General features: G+C 41.1%; 1 protein-coding gene across 5 annotated transcripts in view; it reads right to left on the bottom strand.

The window, feature by feature from the left end:
• The window catches only part of LOC140732329 (cAMP-responsive element modulator-like), a 65799-nt gene that overhangs the window by 24069 nt on the left and 18210 nt on the right, over positions 1-23520 (bottom strand). For all 5 annotated transcript variants that reach the window (XM_073054828.1, XM_073054824.1, XM_073054826.1 and 2 more), the window contains exons 3-5: positions 19486-19612; positions 17615-17761; positions 5975-6075 (exon numbers count right to left, since the gene is read on the bottom strand). In XM_073054828.1, the coding sequence (XP_072910929.1) occupies positions 5975-6075; positions 17615-17761; positions 19486-19608 (371 nt within the window). In that variant the 5' untranslated portion in view covers positions 19609-19612. The remainder of the gene's footprint in view (positions 1-5974; positions 6076-17614; positions 17762-19485; positions 19613-23520) is intronic.

Below are 23520 nucleotides of genomic sequence, written 5' to 3'. Positions count from 1 at the left end.
GGCATTGGAGCTGTGCTATGCAACACAGTCATTAATGTAAAACGAGTAGAGTAGGGGACTGAGCACACAGCCTTGTGGGGCACCTTTGCTGATGGAGATTGTGGAGGACATGTTGAACTGACTGAGGTGAGGAAATAGATGATCCAATTGCACAAGGAGGTATTAAGGCCACGGTCTTGCAGCTTATTGATTAGATTTAGCAAATACTGTTCACAACTACAAAAGATCCATGGAAATTTAATCATAAATAGTGTGTGCCCTGACAGTATCAGTAACACCCACTCAAATGACAAATCATTGCAAATACCATGCTGTTAACACTGTCTGCATCAGAAACTGGAAAAGGAAGTGTGATTGTGTACGATTGTGCCAACTTTGGTCATTTTTGATTCAGAGCAAACTTCAGACTAAATATCTACAAAATCACCAAACTTAGCATTGACCTGTTCCTCTTATGCATTAGATCACTTGCTGTTCAAAACCTGATCTGTCTTAATTACCTCAAAACCTGCCCAATCCAATGTACTCTGGCTAGCCTTCTTCATTCCACTTGCCAATATCAAAAACTATTGCCCATATCCTAAATCACATTAAATCTCATTCCCTAATCATCCTTTTGATTTCTGACATGGCAAGAACACAAAGAAATAAGAATAGTCCAATTAAACGACGTGGAAGCAGAATTGAATCAAAGCATGTTGAATCTAACACCCAAACTTGGCTAGTTTTTATAATACTAGAAGGAGCTCTCTGCAAAGAATGAACCAATTTCATCCAAATAGCTTTGTCTGAGTGGTCATATAAATAAAGGTAAGCACCAAACAAGAAAATGGAAGGTGGCCAACTGCCCCTCAAGCCAGTACCTCCAATCAATTTGACCATTGTTAAGCTGTGCTGATCATGGCCCTCAATTCATCAATTCTTCAAATATTTACCTACCTCCACCTTAAATATTTCCAATGATTCCTCAGAGAGGTCCAGAGATGTACTGCAAAGTGAGCAGAAATTTCCACACAACTGTGTTTTAAGTGATCAGTCCTCTTTGTAAACATATAGTACCACATAGTCCTTTTCCAGAATTAATTTTACCATTAATTCAAGTATTGACTTGATAAGATCAAAGACGTTTGTATCAGTCCACATGGGTTTTGAATGAGTTTTTGTTTTTGAAATCTACATAATTTTACTTTCAAGTCAAAAAGCTTTTGACATATGCACTGCATAATCATATAAACAACTACATGTGCATATGCACAATCAACATTAAAATACTCAGTTTTATATCCATTGTAAATAAATCCTGAGAATACAAAAGAGGTGACTCAGAAAACAAATTATTTCATATTGGTTAATATTACCGTTTATGGATTACTAGAAATCTCTCCAAACTGCAAATGCCAAGTCATAGGATACATTTTGAGGATCTCTTAACTGCAAAGTTAGCAGTTATAGACAATAGGTGCAGAAGTAGACCATTTGGCCCTTCGAGCCTGCACTGCCATTCTGAGATCATGGCTGATCATCTACTATCAATACCCGGTTCCTGCCTTGTCCCCATATCCCTTGATTCCCCTATCCATAAGATACCTATCTAGCTCCTTCTTGAAAGCATCCAGAGAATTGGCCTCCACTGCCCTCCGAGGCAGTGCATTCCAGACCCCCACAACTCTCTGGGAGAAGAAGTTTTTCCTTAACTCTGTCCTAAATGACCTACCCCTTATTCTCAAACCATGCCCTCTGGTACTGGACTCTCCCAGCATCTGGAACATATTTCCTGCCTCTATCTTGTCCAATCCCTTAATAATCTTATATGTTGCAATCAGATCCCCTCTCAATCTCCTTAATTCCAGCGTGTACAAGCCCAGTCTCTCTAACCTCTCTGCGTAAGACAGTCCGGACATCCCAGGAATTAACCTCGTGAATCTACGCTGCACTTCCTCTATAGCCAGGATGTCCTTCCTTAACCCTGGAGACCAAAACTGTACACAATACTCCAGGTGTGGTCTCACCAGGGCCCTGTACAAATGCAAAAGGATTTCCTTGCTCTTGTACTCAATTCCCTTTGTAATAAAGGTCAACATTCCATTAGCCTTCTTCACTGCCTGCTGCACTTGCTCATTCACCTTCAGTGACTGATGAACAAGGACTCCTAGATCTCTTTGTATTTCTCCCTTACCTAACTCTACACCGTTCAGATAATAATCTGCCTTCCTGTTCTTACTCCCAAAGTGGATAACCTCACACTTATTCACATTAAACATCATCTGCCAAGTATCTGCATTCTCACTCAGCCTATCCAAGTCACCCTGAATCCTCCTAACATCCTCATCACATGTCACACTGACACCCAGCTTAGTATCATCAGCAAACTTGCTGATGTTCTTCTCAATGCCTTCATCTAAATCATTGATGTAAATTGTAAACAACTGTGGTCCCAATACAGAGCCCTGTGGCACCCCACTAGTCACCACCTGCCATTCCGAGAAACACCCATTCACCATTACCCTTTGCTTTCTATCTGCCAACCAGTTTTCTATCCATGTCAATATCTTCCCCCCAATGCCATGAGCTCTGATTTTACCCACCAATCTCCTATGTGGGACCTTATCAAATACCTTCTGAAAATCGAGGTATACTACATCCACTGGATCTCCCTTGTCTAACTTCCTGGTTACATCCTCGAAAAACTCCAATAGATTAGTCAAGCATGATTTGCCCTTGGTAAATCCATGCTGGCTCGGCCCAATCCCATCACTGCTATCTAGATATGCCACTATGTCATCTTTAATAATGGACTCTAGCATCTTCCCCACTACTGATGTTAGGCTGACAGGACGATAGTTCTGTTTTCTTCCTCCCTCCTTTCTTAAAAACTGGGATAACATTAGCCATTCTCCAATCCTCAGGAACTGATCCTGAATCTAAGGAACATTGGAAAATGATTACCAATGCATCCGCAATTTCCGGAGCCACCTCCTTTAGTACCCTAGGATGCAGACCATTTGAACCTGGGGATTTGTTAGCCTTCAGTCCCATCAATCTACTCATCACTGTTTCCTTCCTAATGTCAATCTGTTTCATTTCCTCTGTTACCCTATGTCCTTGGCCCATCCATACATCTGGGAGATTGCTTGTGTCTTCCCTAGTGAAGACAGATCTAAAGTACATTAAATTCTTCTGCCATTTTTCTGTTTCCCATAACAATTTCACCCAATTCATTCTTCAAGGGCCCAACATTGTTCTTAACTATCTTCTTTCTCTTCACATACCTAAAAAAGCATTTGCTATCCTCCTTTATATTCCTGGCTAGATTACGTTCGTACCTCATTTTTTCTCCCCATATTGCCTTTTTAGTTAAGTTCTGTTGTTCCTTACAAAATTTCCCAATCATCTGTCCTCCCATTCACCTTAGCTCTGTCATATTTCCTTTTTTGTAATGCTATGCAATCTCTGACTTCCTTTGTCAACCACTGTGGCCCCTTTCCCCCCTTTGAATCCTTCCTTCTCCGGGGGATGAACTGATTTTGCACCTTGTGCACTATTCCCAAGAATACCTGCCATTGCTGTTCCACTGTCTTTTCTGCTGGGATATCCGTCCAGTTAACTTTGGCCAGCTCCTCCCTCATAGCTCCATAGTTTCCCCTGTTCAACTGCAACACTGACACCTCCGATCTGCCCTTATCCTTCTCAAATTGCAGATAAAAACTTATCATATTATGGTCACTACCTCCTAATGGTTCCTTTACTTCAAGATCGCTTATCAAATCCTGTTCATTACACAAGACTAAATCCAGAATACCCTTGTCCCTGGTCGGCTCTCGTACAAGCTGTTCCAAGAATGCATTCCGTAGGCACTCTACAAACTCCCTATCCTGGGATCCAGCACCAACCTGATTCTCCCAGTTCACCTGCTTGTTGAAATCCCCCATAACTACTGCGACATTACCTTTGCCACATGCCAATGTTAACTCCCTATTCAACTTGCACGCAATATCCATGCTACTGTTTGGTGGCCTGTAGACAACACCCATTAGGGTCTTTTTGCCCTTACTGTTCCTCAGTTCTATCCACACAGACTCTACTTCTCCTGATCCTATGTCCCCCCTTGCAAAGGACTGAATCTCATTCCTCACCAACAGGGCCACCCCACCCCCTCTGCCCACATTTCTGTCCCTACGATAGCACGTATACCCTTGTACATTCATTTCCCAGGTCTGATCTCCCTGCAGCCATTTCTCCGTTATCCCAATAACAACATAGTTACCCATTTGCACCTGAGCTTCAAGCTCATCCGCCTTATTGCTGACACTTCGTGCATTCAGATATAGAATTTTTAGCCCATTTCTCCTCTCTCTGTTTAAATCGCTGCCTATTGTGCTTAACCCAGCTCCCCAAACTCCCTTCGGGCTATACGCCCCTTGAATTTTGTTGTCCTTTCTAAATTTACTTATTCTTTCAGCACATTTAACTCCATGTTCCATCAGACCATCCCTCTATACAGGTGTCCTCCTTATCACTTGTTCCGCCTCACCTTTCTCTACTACACACTTAATATTCCAGAACCGTGTAGTCCCCACCTGTCCTTTATTCTTCATCTCGCTATCCTCTCTCGCATTCTGGACCCCCCCCGGAGAAGCACTAGCAAACTTTCCTACAAGAATGTTAGTACCGCTCCAGTTCAGGTGTAAACCGTCCTGTCGGAACAGATCCCACCTTCCCTGGAACAAAGCCCAATTATCTAAAAACCTGAAGCCCTCCCTCCTGCACCATTCTCTCAGCCACGTATTAATCTGTATAATCCTTCTGTTCCTTGCCTCACTCGCACGTGGCACAGGTAGCAATCCTGAGATTGTCACCCTGGAGGTCCTGCCCTTCAGCTTCGCACCTAACTCCCTGAACTCACTACGCAGGACCCCCTCACTCATCCTACCCACGTCGTTGGTCCCTACATGGACCACAACATCTGGGTTCTTGCCCTCCCTCTCGAGAATAACCTGCACCCGATCTGAGATCGGGTTGCTCCAACTGACTCTTTTACTCTTTACTTCAGTCACGAATATCTATTCTTGAATCCACTTATTGCCTTCAATTCCCAATCCAGAAACAATATCAGAGCCAAACATTGAAACAGGCCTCAGTCCAGAGTGTGCACCACCTTCAACAAGTTATACATCAGCCTACATCAGCCTCATTTATAAGTTGTCCCCACATTCCCATCAAGTCAGTGGGCAGCAGAGGCACAGCTAGAAGATCCACTGTCTCTGAGAGACACAAATTCAATCATGATCTTGTATGCTATCTGAGTGGAATTTGCACATTCTTAGTGACTTGGTTTTCTCCAGGTGCTCTGGTTTCTCCCATATACTAAAATGAGCAAGTCGCAGTTAACTAGCCATTTATATTATCCCTATAGTCTAGGTGACTGGTAGAATATAGAGGTGAGAATAAAGATAAGAATAACATATGATGTCTGTAAATAGGCAATTGGTGGTTGGTGTGGAGTCAGTGGCCTGAAGAGCATATTTCCATGTTGCGTCTCCTTCTGACCAACTCCCCTAGATTTTACCATCCACCTACTGGGAAGTTAATTTCATTTTCATATCTCCCAATGGTCTTGGTTTTCAATTTAGCTAAATTCATCAACCCCACATCCAAGATCAAAGCACTCCACCAATTCTGGCTTAAAATTCAAATCTAATTTTGAAATTATTTCACTATTAATAGCTCTGTTTTCAAGGCATGGCAACATGTAATTACAGCACCAGCGAACCAAGTTCAATTCTGACACTGTAAGAAGTTTGTACACTCGCTCCACAAGAGTGTGGTTTTTCCTCAAGGTGCCCCAGTTTCATCTGATATTCCAAAGAGCTAGTAGGTTAATTGGTCACATAAGTGTAACTGGGCAGCACAAGCTTTTTGGGGTGGAAGGGCCTATCACCCTGCAGTTATTTGTAAAAAAAAAATTACATCGTACCGATAAGATGGTCGTCTGGATAGGATTTCTCTTCGTTTTTGGGAGTCAGTTACAACCTCAGCAGAATCTCCAGATTCATCCGTTTCTGCTATTGTAGCTACCTATGAACAAAAGCATACAAATGAACAATGAAAATGACATAAATAATACAGCCAAATTTTGGTGGAACCTCAAGTCCTGCTCAATGGAAGACTCCTGGTTCACCTAATTCTGAGCAATATTGCTCAACTGGCACTTTCAATTTTATATTAACAAGGCTTAACTGCATGGAAGACTGACAGTATGTAATATTTTTTTTTAAAAAAGCTTTGATGTATGTGTTATTAGATATCAAAATAACCTTGCTGAACACCATAGTCAACTATTCAACACACTCGGCCTACAATGCTTTTCAGTAAGATTTCCACTTTACTGCACTATTCTCATGTCCCTCAATTTCCAAAACATATGTTGATTCGATTAAGTGGTTTTCCAGCAGAAATTATTCAAATAAACTAAAACTGCCACTGATTTGTGAGTGCAGTGTACATTTCTAATTTAAGCTTTATGAATGAAATACTAAAGTAATAGGAACTAATTATTCATTGTGGAACCAAACAAGCTGAAATTATCTTTAATAAAGAGAACATAGAAACATAGAAAATAGGTGCAGGAGTAGGCCATTCGGCCCTTTGAGCCTGCACCGCCATTCAGTATGATCGTGGCTGATCATCCAACTCAGAACCCTGTACCTGCTTTCTCTCCATACCCCCTGATCCCTTTAGCCACAAGGGTCATATCTAACTTCCTCTTAAATTTAGCCAATGAACCGGCCTCAACTGTTTCCTGCGGCAGAGAATTCCACAGATTCACCACTCTCTGTGTGAAGAAGTTTTTCCTCATCTCGGCCCTAAAAGGCTTCCCCATTATCCTTAAACTGTGACCCCTCGTTCTGGACTTCCCCAACATCGGAAACAATCTTCCTGCATCTAGCCTGTCCAATCCCTTTAGAATTTTATACGCTTCAATAAGATCCACCCTCAATCTTCTAAATTCCAGTGAGTATAAGCCTAGTCGATCCAGTCTTTCTTCATATGAAAGCCCTGCCACCCCAGGAATCAATCTGGTGAACCTTCTCTGTACTCCCTCTATGGCAAGAATGTCTTTCCTCAGATTAGGGGACCAAAACTGCACACAATATTCTAGGTGCGGTCTCACCAAGGCCTTGTACAACTGCAGTAGAACCTCCCTGCTCTTGTACTCAAATCCTTTTGCTATGAATGCCAACATACCATTTGCCTTTTTCACCGCCTGCTGTACCTGCATGCCCACCTTCAATGACTGGTGTACAATGACACCCAGGTCTCGTTGCATCTCCCCTTTTCCTAATCGGCCACCGTTCAGATAATAATCTGTTTTCCTGTTCTTGCAACCAAAGTGGATAACCTCACATTTATCCACATTAAATTGCATCTGCCATGAATTTGCCCACTCATCTAACCTATCCAAGTCACCCTGCATCCTTTTAGCATCCTCCTCACAGTTAACACCGCCGCCCAGCTTCGTGTCATCCACAAACTTGGAGATGCTGCATTTAATTCCCTCGTCTAAATCATTAATATATATTGTAAACAACTGGGGTCCCAGCACTGAGCCTTGCGGTACCCCACTGGTCACTGCCTGCCATTCTGAAAAGGTCCCGTTTACTCCCACTCTTTGCTTCCTGTCTGCCAACCAATTCTCTATCCACATCAATACCATACCCCCAATACCGTGTGCTTTAAGTTTGCACACTAATCTCCTGTGTGGGACCTCGTCAAAAGCCTTTTGAAAATCTAAATATACCACATCCACTGACTCTCCCCTATCCACTCTACTAGTTACATCTTCAAAAAATTCTATAAGATTCGTCAGACATGATTTTCCTTTCACAAATCCATGCTGACTTTGTCTGATGATTTCACCTCTTTCCAAATGTGCTGTTATCACATCTTTGATAACCGACTCTAGCATTTTCCCCACCACCGATGTCAGACTAACCGGTCTATAATTCCCTGATTTCTCTCTCCCTCCTTTTCTAAAAAAAAAGAATGAGGTGAGAACTGAGAGATGATAAAAGCTTTGATAATTGTGAATATAGTTCACCTGATCACTAACAAATGTAGACAATTTAAGATCCAACTACACAGCAGAATGGTAACAAAATGGAACTTGTATATTGCAAGCAGTGATAAAGTTAAAAACATAGATGCAATTAAAGAAACCTCAGCTGCACGCAGGAGGAGAAAAGAAACAAGGATGTACTGAGAAAATTGAATGAAGAGGGGCTAAGAGATCTACATAGAGAGTAAATCCAGGCATGAAGCAGGCAAAATGTTTCAACAGGATCATCTTTGGTTAATAGCAACAATTTTCATTTCACATTAGAAATTAATCAACATCCCAGGTCTATTACAGCGACAATGACCCAATAACCCAAAACAAAACGCCAGGGGTAACCCACCATGCAATGATCATCCACTTATTTTATGTGGATCCAACATGAATGCCTAATATTAAGTCCAGATTCAAATTATTGAGCAGAAAGTCTCACCTACAAAAAAGCCCAACTCTACCAGTTGTCACGTTTTCAAAAAGCTTTAAAATACAGAGAAATTAAAAGTTATAAACATTAAAGCAAATGAAATTAAATATAATCTTAAGTTACAACCTTCTCTTGCAGGCATTCCTCTCCATTCAAATGATACTCCACCATGTTTAAGGTAGAGATTCTGCAAACACATTCCATAGCTTAAATGGTAGGAATTCATTTCTTCTGCTCTTTAGGGTTCAATGACTCAGGACAACTGGGAAATCACTGTAACTCAGCTTCAAAAATCAGCAATGCTGTATTTGATCTTTATCCACAAATCTACTGCCAATTCTACACACAAATGTTCGCATCTACTATCAAGATTATGACTTTGAGTTATGCGTTTCAGAGCCAGAGAAAAAAATACATAAAAAATCTGTTTAAGGTGGCTTGTAAAAAAACACAGTAAAATGATAAAATAGAAGTGAAAGTATTCTGTCACACTTCTGATAGGCCAAACAGATGATGGGAAGGCTTTGTTTAATCAGGTGATGACATTACTTTTCATCCCACTATTGTTAACAGTATTTACATGTTGTTGATCCCAATAAACTCTTCAACACTAAATGCCAATATGTTGAAAGTGGGTGCAGCAACAAAATCCATTATACATTTCCTTGTTGGAGACTTTTGCTATCTGCCACGTGAGTAATACAAGTTATTCTATAGACTTATTAATCCAGTATCATAAACTGCCTTGGTAGCCCTGGACCAATTCATTGACTGAGGAACTGATTGGTATCCAATGCTGTGCAAACATTAGGAAATACCCTTAATTCTTGCTTAATTGTGGATAGAAGTTTATTGATTAAGCAGCTCATTATGTTTAGAATAGAGGACCAGTGGGAGGAGAGAAAAAAATTAGGCAGAGGGGACAGCACAACCAAGGAAAAACTGACACCGTTCTCTGCAGCAAAGACAAAGTCAGCATTAAGAACCTGGAGAGTAAAGGGCATGGATCCACTTGTCCAGGTCCATGTAGACAATTATTACACAGGTAGGATTTTCCTTTTGCAGAAAGATTATGAGCAGCTGAGGGCAAACTTGAAGAAATACAAATGATAATAGCCTTCATATTTTACCCAAGTATGTGCAAACTGGCAAATAGGAAATAAAATTAAGCAAAGTAAAATTAATGGCTCAAAGATTAGTGTGGAAGAAATGGATTCTGATTCATAGAGCAGTGGAATCAGCAGTGGGGAAAGAAAGAACTGATCAATTGAAATCAGCTTCATTTGAACTGTGCCAGGACCCCTGTCTTGGCATGTTATTTAACTTGAGTTACAAAATATTCTTTAAATGGCAAAGACAGTTGAGAAGGAAGGGTTCAAAAGACAGGTAATCTTAACAAAGAGTAAGGGCATGGGATTGGGAAGCACTGAGGGAAATCAAATCATGGCAAGAAGCAGAAAATAGGAACAAAATCTGCAGCAGTAATTCTAATGAGGAATAATTTTTTTTAAAAAATTAAAAGCTAAGGTTTTTCCAATTTGAGTTCAGCAGCATTTTCAAAATGACAGAGAAATTCAAGGGGAAAGCAGAAATAAATGAATTTGCATTAACAGCTTTGACAGAGACAGAGTGAACAACAATGCAAGATCAAGATTTCAGAATATTCAACATTCCAAGAGAACAGGCAAAAAAGGGAAGGAAATGCTATTAATTAAAGAAGTTGATTATGTGTAGCAATTAATGATAAGAATGCAGGAGACCACAAGGTAGAATACCTTTTGATTGAAATACAAAACAGGGTTAAAACAAGACAAGAACTAACAGCACTGCCATGTTGCCTTTTGGTAAGTTACAGCACAAATGGGAAAATATGAAAGCCAAGCAAGAAGAACACCGAAATTATTCTCAATAGTTTACTGTGCTTAAATGAATCAGTTTGTCAAGGGTAAAAATTTGGGAAATTTTGTTTAATGCAGTAAAATAAAAGGTTGCACTTCTGGAAGGTTTCCAATTTAGGTCACTTTTTTTGTGTTTGGCATTATTTTATTACCTCTGCTTCCAAACCTTAAGTTTCTTCTGTGTTTCTGGATTGTGTTAAGATTCTTTATTTCACAAACCTTGAGCTTACCATATAACCATATAACAATCACAGCACGGAAACAGGCCCTTCCGGCCCTCCTAGTCCGTGCCGAACTCTTAATCTCACCTAGTCCCACCTACCCGCACTCAGCCCATAACCCTCCACTCCTTTCCTGTCCATATACCTATCCAATTTTACCTTAAATGACACAACTGAACTGGCCTCTACTACTTCTACAGGAAGCTCATTCCACACAGCTATCACTCTCTGAGTAAAGAAATACCCCCTCGTGTTTCCCTTAAACTTTTACCCCTAACTCTCAAATCATGTCCTCTCATTTGAATCTCCCCTACTCTCAATGGAAACAGCCTATTCACGTCAACTCTATCTATCCCTCTCAACATTTTAAATACCTCGATCAAATTCCCCCCTCAACCTTCTACGCTTCAATGAATAGAGACCTAACTTGTTCAACCTTTCTCTGTAACTTAAGTGCTGAAACCCAGGTAACATCCTAGTAAATCGTCTCTGCACTCTCTCTAATTTATTGATATCTTTCCTATAATTCGGTGACCAGAACTGTACACAATATTCCAAATATGGCCTTACCAATGCCTTGTACAATTTTAACATTACATCCCAACTTCTGTACTCAATGCTCTGATTTATAAAGGCCAGCGTTCCAAAAGCCTTCTTCACCACCCTATCTACATGAGACTCCATCTTCAGGGAACTATGCACTGTTATTCCTAGATCTCTCTGTTCCACTGCATTCCTCAATGCCCTACCATTTACCCTGTATGTTCTATTTGGATTATTCCTGCCAAAATGTAGAACCTCACACTTCTCAGCATTAAACTCCATCTGTCAACGTTCAGCCCATTCTTCTAACCGACATAAATCTCCCTGCAAGCTTTGAAAACCCACCTCATTATCCACAACACCTCCTACCTTAGTATCATCAGCATACTTACTAATCCAATTTAACACCCCATCATCCAGATCATTTATGTATATTACATACAACATTGGGCCCAAAACAGATCCCTGAGGCACCCCGCTAGTCACCGGCCTCCATCCCGATAAACAATTATCCACCACTACTCTCTGGCATCTCCCATCTAGCCACTGTTGAATCCATTTTATTACTCCAGCATTAATACCTAACGACTGAACCTTCTTAACTAACCTTCCATGTGGAACTTTGTCAAAGGCCTTGCTGAAGTCCATATAGACTACATCCACTGCCTTACCCTCATCAACATTCCTCGTAACTTCTTCAAAAAATTCAATAAGGTTTGTCAAACATGACCTTCCACGCACAAATCCATGCTGGCTACTCCTAATCAGATCCTGTCTATCCAGATAATTAAAAATACTATCTCTAAGAATACTTTCCATTAATTTACCCACCACTGATGTCAAACTGACAGGTCTATAATTGCCAGGCTTACTTCTAGAACCCTTTTTAAACAATGGAACCACATGAGCAATACGCCAATCCTCCGGCACAATCCCCGTTTCTAATGACATCTGAAAGATCTCCGTCAGAGCTCCTGCTATCTCTACACAAACTTCCCTCAAGGTCCTGGGGAATATCCGGTCAGGACCCGGAGATTTATCCACTTTTAAATTTCTTAAAAGCGCCAGTACTTCCACCTCTTTAATTGTCATAGGTTCCATAACTTCCTTACTTGTTTCCCACACCTTACACCATTCAATATCCTTCTCCTTAGTGAATACCGAAGAGAAGAAATAGTTCAAAATCTCTCCCATCTCCCTCGGCTCCACACATAGCTGACCACCCTGATTCTCTAAGGGACCAATTTTATCCCTCACTATCCTCTTGCTTTTAATCTAACTGTAGAAGCCTTTCGGATTTACTTCCACCTTATTTGCCAAACCAAACTCGTAACTTCTTTTAGCTTTTCTAATCTCTTTCTTAAGTTTCCTTTTACATTCTTTATATTCCTCGAGCAATTCCTTTACTCCATGCTGCCTATATCTATTGTAGACATCCCTCTTTTTTCGAACCAAGTTTCTAATATCCCTTGAAAACCATGGCACTTTCAAACCTTTAACCTTTCCTTTCAACCGAACAGGAACATAAAGATTCTGTACCCTCATAATTTCACCCTTAAATGACCTCCATTTCTCTATTACATCCTTCCCATAAAACAACTTGACCCAATCCACTCTCTCTAAATCCCTGCACATCTCCTCAAAGTTAGCCTTTCTCCAATCAAAAATCTCAACTCTAGGTCCAGTCCTGTCCTTCTCCATAATTATATTGAAGCTAATGCTATTGTGATCACTGGACCCGAAGTGCTCCCCAACACATACATCTGTCAGCTGACCTATCGCATTCCCTAACAGGAGATCCAACACTGCCCCATCTCTAGTCGGTACTTCTATGTATTGTTGCAAAAAACTATCCTACACACATTTCACAAACTCTAAACCATCCAGCCCTTTTACAGAATGAGCTTCCCAATCTATGTGTGGAAAATTAAAATCTCCCACAATCACCACCTTGTGTTTACTACAAATATCTGCTATCTCCTTACACATTCGCTCTTCCAACTCACGCTCCCCATTAGGTGGCCTATAATACACTCCTATCAGTGTTACTACACCTTTCCCATTCCTCAATTCCACCCAAATAGCCTCCCTAGAGGAGCTCTCTAATCTATCCTTCCAAAGAACCGCCATAAGATTTTCTCGGACAAGCAATGCAACACCTCCTCCTCTGGCCCCTCCTACTCTATCACACCTGAAGCAACTAAATCCAGGAATATTTAGTTGCCAATCACACCCTTCCTGCAACCATGTTTCACTAATAGCTACAACATCATAATTCCAGGTATCAATCCACGCTTTAAGCTCATCCACCTTTCTTACAATGCTCCTAGCATTAAAATAGATACATTTAAGATACTCTCCACCTCCTCCTCTCTTTTCATCCCTAGCAATGCATTCAAATTTATTATCCTTTTCTTTCTTCTCCCCTACATCTTCTGGCTGAGCGCATCCCTTCTCCATCACCTGCCTTTCCTCCCTCACATACTGTCTACTTACTTGCTCTACTGGTGAACTAACCTCCTCTCCCATAGTTTCCTCAAATTGATTTCCGCCCCCCCATCTTACTAGTTTAAAGTCTGCCCTGTAGCCCTAGCAAACCTCCCCGCTAGGATATTGGTCCCCCCAGGATTCAAGTGTAACCCGTCCTTCTTGAACAGGTCACGCCTGCCCCAGAAGAGGTCCCAATGATCCAGAAACTTGAATCCCTGCCCCCTGCTCCAATCCCTCAACCACGCATTCATCCCCCCCTAATTCCATTCCTACTCTCACTGTCACGTGGCACAGGCAGTAATCCCGGGATTACTACCTTTGCGGTCCTTCTTCTTAACTGCCTTCCTAACTCCCTATACTCTCGTTTCAGGACCTCTTCCCCTTTCCTACCTATGTCATTGGTACCTACATGTACCACGACCTCTGGCTCCTCACCCTCCCACTTCAGGATATCTTGGACGCGATCAGAAACGTCCCGGACCCTGGCACCAGGGAGGCAAACTACCATCCTGGACTCCCGATCACCTCCACAGAACCGCCTGTCTGAACCCCTGACTATCGAGTCCCCTATTACTATGGTCCTCTTTCTTCTATCCCTACCCTTCTGAGCTACAGGGCCGTCCTCTGTGCCGGAGGCCCGGCCACTGTCACTTCCTCCAGGTAGGCTGTCCCCCCCAACAGTACTCAAACATGAGTACTTATTGTCAAGGGGTACAGCCACTGGGGTACTCTCTAGTACCTGCCCCTTCCCCTTCCTGACCGTGACCCACCTATCTGCCTCCCGTGGCCCCGGAGTGACCACCTGCCTGTAACTCCTCTCTATCACCTCCTCACTCTCCCTGACCAGGCGAAGGTCATCGAGCTGCAGCTCCAGTTCCCTAAATCGGTCCCTCAGGAGCTGCAGTTCGACACACCTGGCGCAGATGTGGACGTCCAGGAGGCTCGGAGACTCCAGGACCTCCCACATCCGACACCGAGAACAACAAGCTGCCCTCACACTCATACTTCCCAAATAACTGAAAATAACAAGGAGAACTAAAAGATAAGCCTACTGTGCCCTCTTCTGCCTAAGCCCTCTGAGCCCAAGCCCTACACTCTGCTCCCGGCTCACTCCGCTGCCCGCAAACGAAGCTGCCCGCTGCTTAAGGCTGCGTTCTTTTTATATCTTCCCTCCTTCCCAGGCCTCCTTCACGCGCCTGCGCAGTCCCGCCTCTCAGAACTCCGATCTGAGAAGCAATTTGAAAATGGCCGCCGCCGCACTTCTTCTCAAAGCCTCGCTGTCCTCTTCCAAAAGAGAACTACCTCACTCCTTCTCTCCTTTTTATATCTTCCCTCCTTCCCAGGCCTCCTTCACGCGCCTGCGCAGTCCCGCCTCTCAGAACTCCGATCTGAGAAGCAATTTGAAAATGGCCGCCGCCGCACTTCTTCTCAAAGCCTCGCTGTCCTCTTCCAAAAGAGAACTACCTCACTCCTTCTCTCCTTTTTATATCTTCCCTCCTTCCCAGGCCTCCTTCACGCGCCTGCGCAGTCCCGCCTCTCAGAACTCCGATCTGAGAAGCAATTTGAAAATGGCCGCCGCCGCACTTCTTCTCAAAGCCTCGCTGTCCTCTTCCAAAAGAGCTTAGTTACATCATCAATCTGAAACAAAGCAGATATTGCTCCAGCCACCTCCTTCCCCCAAACTTCTGACATTACTACTGGCTTCTTCTTCCTAATCATGCCAAATCCCAGCCTCTTTTTCCACTCCAAATGGAAAAAAAAGTTCAGCATCCTCAGCTATGATCTTTCCTTTTAAACCACTGTGACTATGCAAAAAAAAACTTATATCAGGATTATGTAAATTTTCCTTTAATTAAAGTTGTCAAGGTCTCCTGGCCTTGTCACTTTGTTTCTTTTCCTTTTGCTTACATGAAATTGAAGATAGCAATTCCTGTTAATGTTCACATTGTCTTCATCAGCAAGTGGAGGAAATTATTTCTATTAAATCAGTCAAACAAGCCCCACCTTTTTAAATTGAAGAATTGACAGAAAATTAGAATATTTCCTTCAATCCTCTGCTCCAAAGAACTGTGGATGCTCACTCACTATTTGTGTTGAAGAATGAGACCAACATATATTTGAGCACCGGGGATACGGTAAGCGACACAAACTAAATGTCCACCAATCACTGAAAATTAGCAGTCATTAAAGACAATTGGTTCACTGGCCTTTATTGCAAAAGTATACAAATACAAGAATAGAGTGATCATGCTCTAATTACATAGACTATTGGAGGGACACTGTTTCTGGAATATTCTAAAGACATGTTCTCCCCATCAAAGAAATACGGTATCAGGTGTAGGAATGCTGAAAAATTTCACCAGTTCAATTCCTGGGATTTCTGCTTTGTCAAACAAAAGATTAAACTGACTGACTGTATCCTCTTCAAGAACAATGAAACATGTTTCCATTGAAATTCTTACAATTTCACGGAGGAACATGGAAGGTAGATGTAGAAAGACAAGATGAAAAGAAAGCCATTTACTCAGCCGTGGAACCTTTTTGAAATCGCAATTGAAGAGAGTTGTCACTGAACAGTTTCAACACAGAGGTGATAGACTTCTAAATGTAATGGAGAAAAATGGATTACTGCAGGAAAATGATGCTGATGTAAAACAGCAACCATGACCTCAGTAAGTGGCAGAGGAGGCCCACAGGGCTAAAAGTTAATTCTAATGAATTCTAGTTGAATTCTAATGATCTAACAGCATACTGTCCTTTAAGCTGTTAGTAAATATTTAACACAGCTTTACTTTAAGCTGTGTGGTTGAGACCAGTTCAGAGCATAAGCAAGATTTTTTTTTGCATTCTAATGTGTAACACAATTTTAACCCACCAATATATTAAGAGTGAGGAGTGTATTACTTTAAAAAGAATGACATTAACAAGAACCAGGTTCCAAGTTAAACCACAACACAAGCAAAGCATTCCACCTCTGAGCACAAGCTGCTGTACATGTTATTAATAGAAAAATATATATTTTTTAATTTATTGTGATAAAAACTATCAGAACCAGTTTTCTTTTACAAATCCTGCTCACTGGATCTGTCAATTAGTATATGTGCCTGGTATGTGTGCCCTAGCATGGTGGTGGAGGCAAACATGATAGCGGCATTTAAGAGGCTTTTAGATAGGCATATAAATGTGCAAGGAATGGGAAAATGCAGACATTGTGTAGGCAGAAAGGATTAGTTTAGTTCTGCATTTAATTACTGACCTCATTTGTCTGGCAAAATATTATGGATCAAGGGCCTTGTTTTTGGGCTGCACTGCTCTATCACAAAAATTTGCAGGAAATAAGTGACAGATTTTGAACATGCAAGCTTTTTGTCATCATAAACCACATGCAAGACAATCAAATTTTCAATAAATCTAAATATCTTTAGGCACACAAGAGATAAGAAACCAAAAAGGTAGATCATAATTTAAGTAGAAACATACAGAACTCATGGCCCAGACTGCTACAAGAGATGCACTCCATGTGATGAGGGTTCATTTCATATTTGATAATACATCATTAAATGATCACTAATTCCAGTTAACAGATTAATTTACAGTTAATCTCAGTCGGGACTATCTTCTCAGTAAACTTCCAAGCAAGTAAATATGAAAATGGTTCCTCCAAATCCATATTCAGGAAGGTTATATTTACCTTATTCAACAGCGAGAAACATACAGGGGCAAGTCATCAGTGCAAAAAAAAACATGCAACAGCTTTTTATTTTTGGAGATGGGAAGTTGGCAAAATAACAGTTTTAACAACCAAATAAAAATTCTTTCTTTCCTTAATACTTTGCCTTGCACATTATTATTGTGCAATATTGGTGAATTTACTTTATTCTAATTTGTCTTATTAGCGTAGATGTGGTATAAAGTCAGAGCCAACCTGAACAGTTTGTATCTGTGGTGACTGAATCACAGAGGGCTGAGCAGTTTGAATTACTCCTTGGACCTGTACAGTCTGACCAGAAGGCAACTGTACAACCGTTACAGCTGGAGATCCTGATGCAACTTGACTACCAGCCACAGATACCTGCAAATGAGAATATATATGTAGAGTAACTATTCCATAAGCATTCCTTAATAAAAATTACATTTTAAACCATGTACAAAACTAACACTGTAATCTCTTAACAGTGTTAAGAGATAAAAACTATCATGACCAGTTTTCTTTTACAAATCCTGCTCACTGGATCTGTCAATTAGTATATGTGCCTGGTATGTGTGCCCTAGCATGGTGGTGGAGGCAAACATGATAGCGGCATTTAAGAGGCTTTTAGATAGGCATATAAATGTGCAAGGAATGGGAAAATGTGGACATTGTGTAGGCAGAAAGGATTAGTTTAGTTCTGCATTTAATTACTGACCTTATAGATTACTTATCTTATTGATAGCGGGGTCGAGGGATATGGGGAAAGGGCAGGAACGGGGTACTGATTGTGTATGATCAGCCATGATCACAGTGAATGGCGGGGCTGGCTAGAAGGGCCAAATGGCCTACTCCTGCACCTATTGTCTATAACACTTTAAAATATTTGATCCCTGTTCATTACCTTTTTTAAATTAAAAGGATTAAGTTTATATACTTCAGACAAACGCTTCCTTCATTTTAGTGCAGCAAGTAGAGGCATTTCCTCATAGCAGCAATACTGACTTTAGGAAACGTCTGTGTAGCATTTACACATTGCCTTTGCAACCACATGGACTTCATTTAACTCGCACTCAGAGGGTTCACGGTTAGATGTTTCTATACGGTATCTCTCTATAACTCAAATTCCCAATAACAATATTACAGGAACATATTACAATTATTTCTGTCGTGAAACATGAGCTAAGACAGCTAAGCAATAAATTTCAATTGATCAAATAAAGAACTGCAGGACAAAAGTTAAACTGATATGCAGAATACTGCAAGAGAGAAAATGATGGCAACATTCACTAGGTCAAACACTTCTGTGAACTGCGAAACAATCTGCATTGAGTCATTGACTTTTCAGAAGTAGCTGTTTCAATGGGTCATAAATACAAAATTCATTTTACCAGTTCACATTAAAAATCTATTATGAACTTCTTTTGAAAAATGGGGGATAAAAAAACAAGCCTTTTCCCTTCATAAAGGTCAGTTTAAAAAAGAGTCAACCAACATTGCTTATAATGCTTCTGTGTCATCCAGGCTTTACAATCAGCAGTTAACTTCTTCCAAACAAGCAGTTAACGGAAAAAGAGTGTGTCAAAAATTGCTGAAAACACTAATTAGTGCAACTCTATCAGTCTTTAGAGCTCCAAATAACTTCCAATTGCCTGTTATTTGAATGCTCCATTCCCTGCCACTCTCACCTCTGTTTCTGGCTTCATGAACTGTTCATTTGAGGCAGAACTTAATCTTTCATTTGGGCATGTTGTAGCTTTCAGGATTCAATGCTGAATTCCACCATTTCAGGTAGCTCACCATCTTTTCATCAAAACTAGTGAATTCTGCTGCAAGAGTACTCATCTGCAACATTAACTCAGTTTTCCTTTTCTCCAGAGACAATGCCTGGTCTCCCAAGCATTTGGAGAATTCACATTTTGATTGCAGATCTCTATAACAGCTCTGACCTGCATTTTGTTATTTTTTCCCCCACACGTATCTCTGTTGATTTTCTCTCTATCAATCTATCAACCAGATGGCTTGACATCCAATACATGATCATCCTATTTTGACGCTAAGTCCCCAGATCAATCTTCTTGTATGTTAAATAATTCTTGCAATATTACCTGTGCAATGGTGGGGATCTGTGTCTGGGAATTCTGAGCTTGTAACTGGATAGATTCACTATCTGTCACTGAATCTGTCACACTGCCATCTTGATGAGATTCAACAACTGATTCCATGGTCATTTGCCTGAAAAGGGGTGGGGGAAAACAAAAGACAGAAATAATACTTGATTTACAAATTAAACATATGCGCAAATATTGTACTATGACATGTACCTCAGTCCTGTATAACCCATTTGGGGGTGAAAATAACAGTGACAAGAAAATTGATAGGGGGTAAAAAGAGATGACAAAATTACTTTCCGATAAATACAGTTCACTTCAACCTTGCACTGTATTTTTAATTCCTTCAAACCTCAAAAATGGGGGGGAAAAAATCAAAGAAATCCCTTTTACCTTAAGAGAGCTTAAGGTAAAAAAACGGTTAGGAGACAGTGATCATAATATGATCAAATTCACCTAAAGTTTGAGAAAGGGAAGCTAAAGTCAGATGTATTAGCATTACAGTGGAGTAAAGGGAATTACAGAGGCATGAGAGAGGAGTTGGCTAGAATTGATTGGAAAAGAACACTGGCAGAGATGATGGCAGAGCAGCAAACGTTAGAATTTCTGGAAGCGATTTGCAAGGCACAGGATATATACATCCGAAAGAGGAAGAAATATTCTAAAGGAAAGAGGACACAACCATGGCCAACAAGAAAAATCAAAGCCAACATAAAAGCCGAAGAACAGCATATAATAGAGCAAAAATTAGTGGGAAGTTAGAGGATTGAGAAGCTTTTAAAAACCAACAGAAGGCAACTTCATTAAGGTAAAGATTGAATACAAAAGTAAGCAAGCCAATAATATTAAAGAGGATCCCAAAGTTTGTTCAGATACATAAAGTGCAAAAGAAAGGCGATAGTGAATATCAGACTGCTGGAATACAATGCTAGAGAGTAATGAGGGACAACAAAACAGTGGATGAACTAAGTATTTTGCATCAGTCTTCACTGTGGAAGACACTAGCAGAATGGTGGAAGTTCCAGGTGTTAGGAGGCATGAAGTGTGAAGTTACCATAATGAGAGAAAAGGTTCTTGGGAAACTGAAAGGTCTGAAGGTAGATAAGTCACCCCAGGGTTCTGAAAGAGGTAGCTGAAGAGATTGTGGAGGCTGACTTCAGTGTTTGGGAAGATGTTGGATTATTAAGGATGAGGTCTCAGGGTTCTTGGAGAACATGATAAAATAGGCCATAGTTAGTATGGTTTCCTCAAGAGAAAATCTTCCGACAAACCTGTTGGAACTCTTTAAAGAAATAACAAGCAGGATAGACAAAGGAGAATTTGTTGATGTTGTGTACTTATTTTCAGAAGCCCTTTGACAAGGTGCCACACGAGGCTGCTTAACAAGCCATGAGCCCATGGTATTACAGGAAAGATTCTAGCCTGGATGAACCAGTGGCTGATTTGGCAGGAGGCAAAGAATGAGAATAAAGGGAGTCTTTTCAGGCTGGCTACAGGTGACAAGTGGTGTTCCACAGGGATCCATGTTGGGACAAGTATTTTTTACATTATATGTCAATTATTTGGATGATGGATTTTATAGCTTTGTTGCAAAGTTTGCTGACGATAGGTAGCTTTGCTAAAGTAGAGTGGCTACAGAAGGACTTAGATTAGGAGATTAGGAGAATGGGCAAAGAAATGGCAGCATTTGGAATACAGCATTTGGAAGTGTGTGGTCATGCACTTTGGTATAGACGAAAGGGTTGACTATTTTCTAAATTGAGGGAAAATACAAAAAAACTGAGGTGCAAAGGGACTTGGGAGTCCTTGTGTAGGATACCCAAGGTCAATTTGCAGGTTGAGTCTGTGGTAAGGAAGGCAAATGTAATGTTTGCATTCATTTCAAGAGGACTAGAATATAAAAGCAAGGATGTTATGTTGAAACTTTCATAAAACACTGATGAGGCCTCACTTGGAGTATTGATAGCAGGTTTAGGCCCCTTATCTTTGAAAGGATGTGCTGAAACTGGAGAGGTTTAAAGGGATGAGCATTTGATGGCTCTGGATCTGTATTCACTAGAATTCAGAAGAATGAGGGGTGACCTCATTGAAACCTATTAAATGTTGTAAGGCCTTGATAAAGTAGATGTGAATAGGGTGTTTCCTATGGTGGGAGAGTCTAAGGCCACAGGACACATCTCATGAAGGAATATTGGGATAAGGCAAGAGATTGGAGCTGGGAGGAAACTTCGATCAGCCACGATGAAATGGCTCAGCAGACTTGATGGGCCAAATGGCCTAATTCTGCTCCTACATCTTATGGTCTTCTGAAACAGCCATCAATCCCAGGAAATCACAGGTTTGTGCCTCTGGTGGATTGTGCCCTCTCCAGGGCACAAATGAGCAGGAAAATTTAAAGAACCAGCTGTTGCCCATACAGCTGGTTCCCTCTCTCTGTGTCTCTGTGTCACTGATGAAGGTAAGCACTGATACAGCTTGGCACCAGTTTTGTCACAGGGGTTACCAGAGTGAAGTTGTAAACAACATCAAACTGCCTTAGGGACCCTAAACAACACACACAAAATGCTGGAGGATCTTGGCAGGTCTGGCAGCATCTATGGAAATGAATAAACAGTTGATGTTTCAAACAGAAACCCTTCACCAGGATTGGAAAGGAAAGGGGAAGAAGGTAGAATAAAGTGGGGCCAGGGAAGAAGGACAAGCTAGAAGGTGATAGGTGAAACCAGGTGGGTGAGGGAGGGATGGGGGAAGAAGTAAGAAGCTGGGTGATGGTAGATAGAAAAGGCAAAGGGCTGGAGAAATGCAGTCTGACAGGAAAGGAGGACGGTGAAACAATCCAATTATGCATTTTATCCTCTATAAGTTGCAATTGGTTCTTAGAAGCCAGTTACATTTGCATATACCAGCACATCCATTATCAGAGAAAACCCATTTCCAAGCATGAGAGAACAAATGGAATTAGCATTGGAAAAAAAAAGAAAATGTAATATTTTATATATCCATGTGTTAATGACAGCTGCTGTGTTGGGAACCTGGTGTGGGTTTCCTGCTCTCCATGCTGGCATTTCTATAATCTGTTGGCACTCCCTCCACTAGGAAACAGTTCATCTGACTGTCATCTGCTTCCATGTGGAGTGAGTCTATGTACAAAAACTGGTATTGGACAGACCAAGACGAGCAGTAATGCTCTCAGTGTTGACATATGGGTCTCCTGGTTCTATGCAGGCAGTCACAGTGAGCGTGGACATTTCTAGGCAGGACCCCCCCCCCCCCCCACCCAGCCATACAGCCATAAAGAGAGGGATAAAAACAGCTTACATCACATCCAAGATAATGGTGGTTTGTCAATGGCCAGTGACCAAGTGGAGCAGCAGCTGGCAGTCTTCATCAGCAACCCCCACTCAACATACCAGTCAGTGCATTCCCAACTTCTATATCCCAGCAATGAACTGCTGCACTGCTCTTCCTAGTCAGTCAATGCTGGCCCTCAAAGTTGCACTGTCTGAGGACTTCACATCACATCAAGTCATTTGGCAATGAGATCACTGTTCCACTGCTTGAGAGCACTGTTTACTTTTGCTTCTTGAAAGTTAGTTTTAGATTTAATTATTTTCTCCTGAATCCCATTGACATTTTATTTAACAATGATTTTCAGTTTTATAAATAATCTCATTTGAATTATTAATTTGCTAATAGGTTATAAATATGTAGTTTGAAAACCCTTTCAAACCCTTAGTTTGAAAATACATAACCTTATACTACAGTCCACAACTACTGGAAGTTATACTTTCATCAACATTGCTTTAAAACACGGGTTCCCAACCTTTTTTATGTTACGGACACTTAACATTAAACGAGGATCCATGAACCCCAGGTTGGGAACCTCTGCTTTAAAATGTTATGTTCTAATGAAAATAACTTTTGTTCGCAAGTTCTTTATTTATATATTTGCACAACCAGGCACAATCTGGTTAATATTGGGTGTACATACTGAATCGCAGGATACTTCTAAGGCATGAAACCCAGTCTTGA

The sequence above is a fragment of the Hemitrygon akajei genome, chromosome 8 (genome assembly GCF_048418815.1).
Source record: "Hemitrygon akajei chromosome 8, sHemAka1.3, whole genome shotgun sequence".
NCBI classification, from domain to species: Eukaryota; Metazoa; Chordata; class Chondrichthyes; order Myliobatiformes; family Dasyatidae; genus Hemitrygon; species Hemitrygon akajei.
The sequence above is the reverse complement of the archived record's forward strand: the minus strand, read 5'-3'. Positions and strand labels throughout refer to the sequence as shown.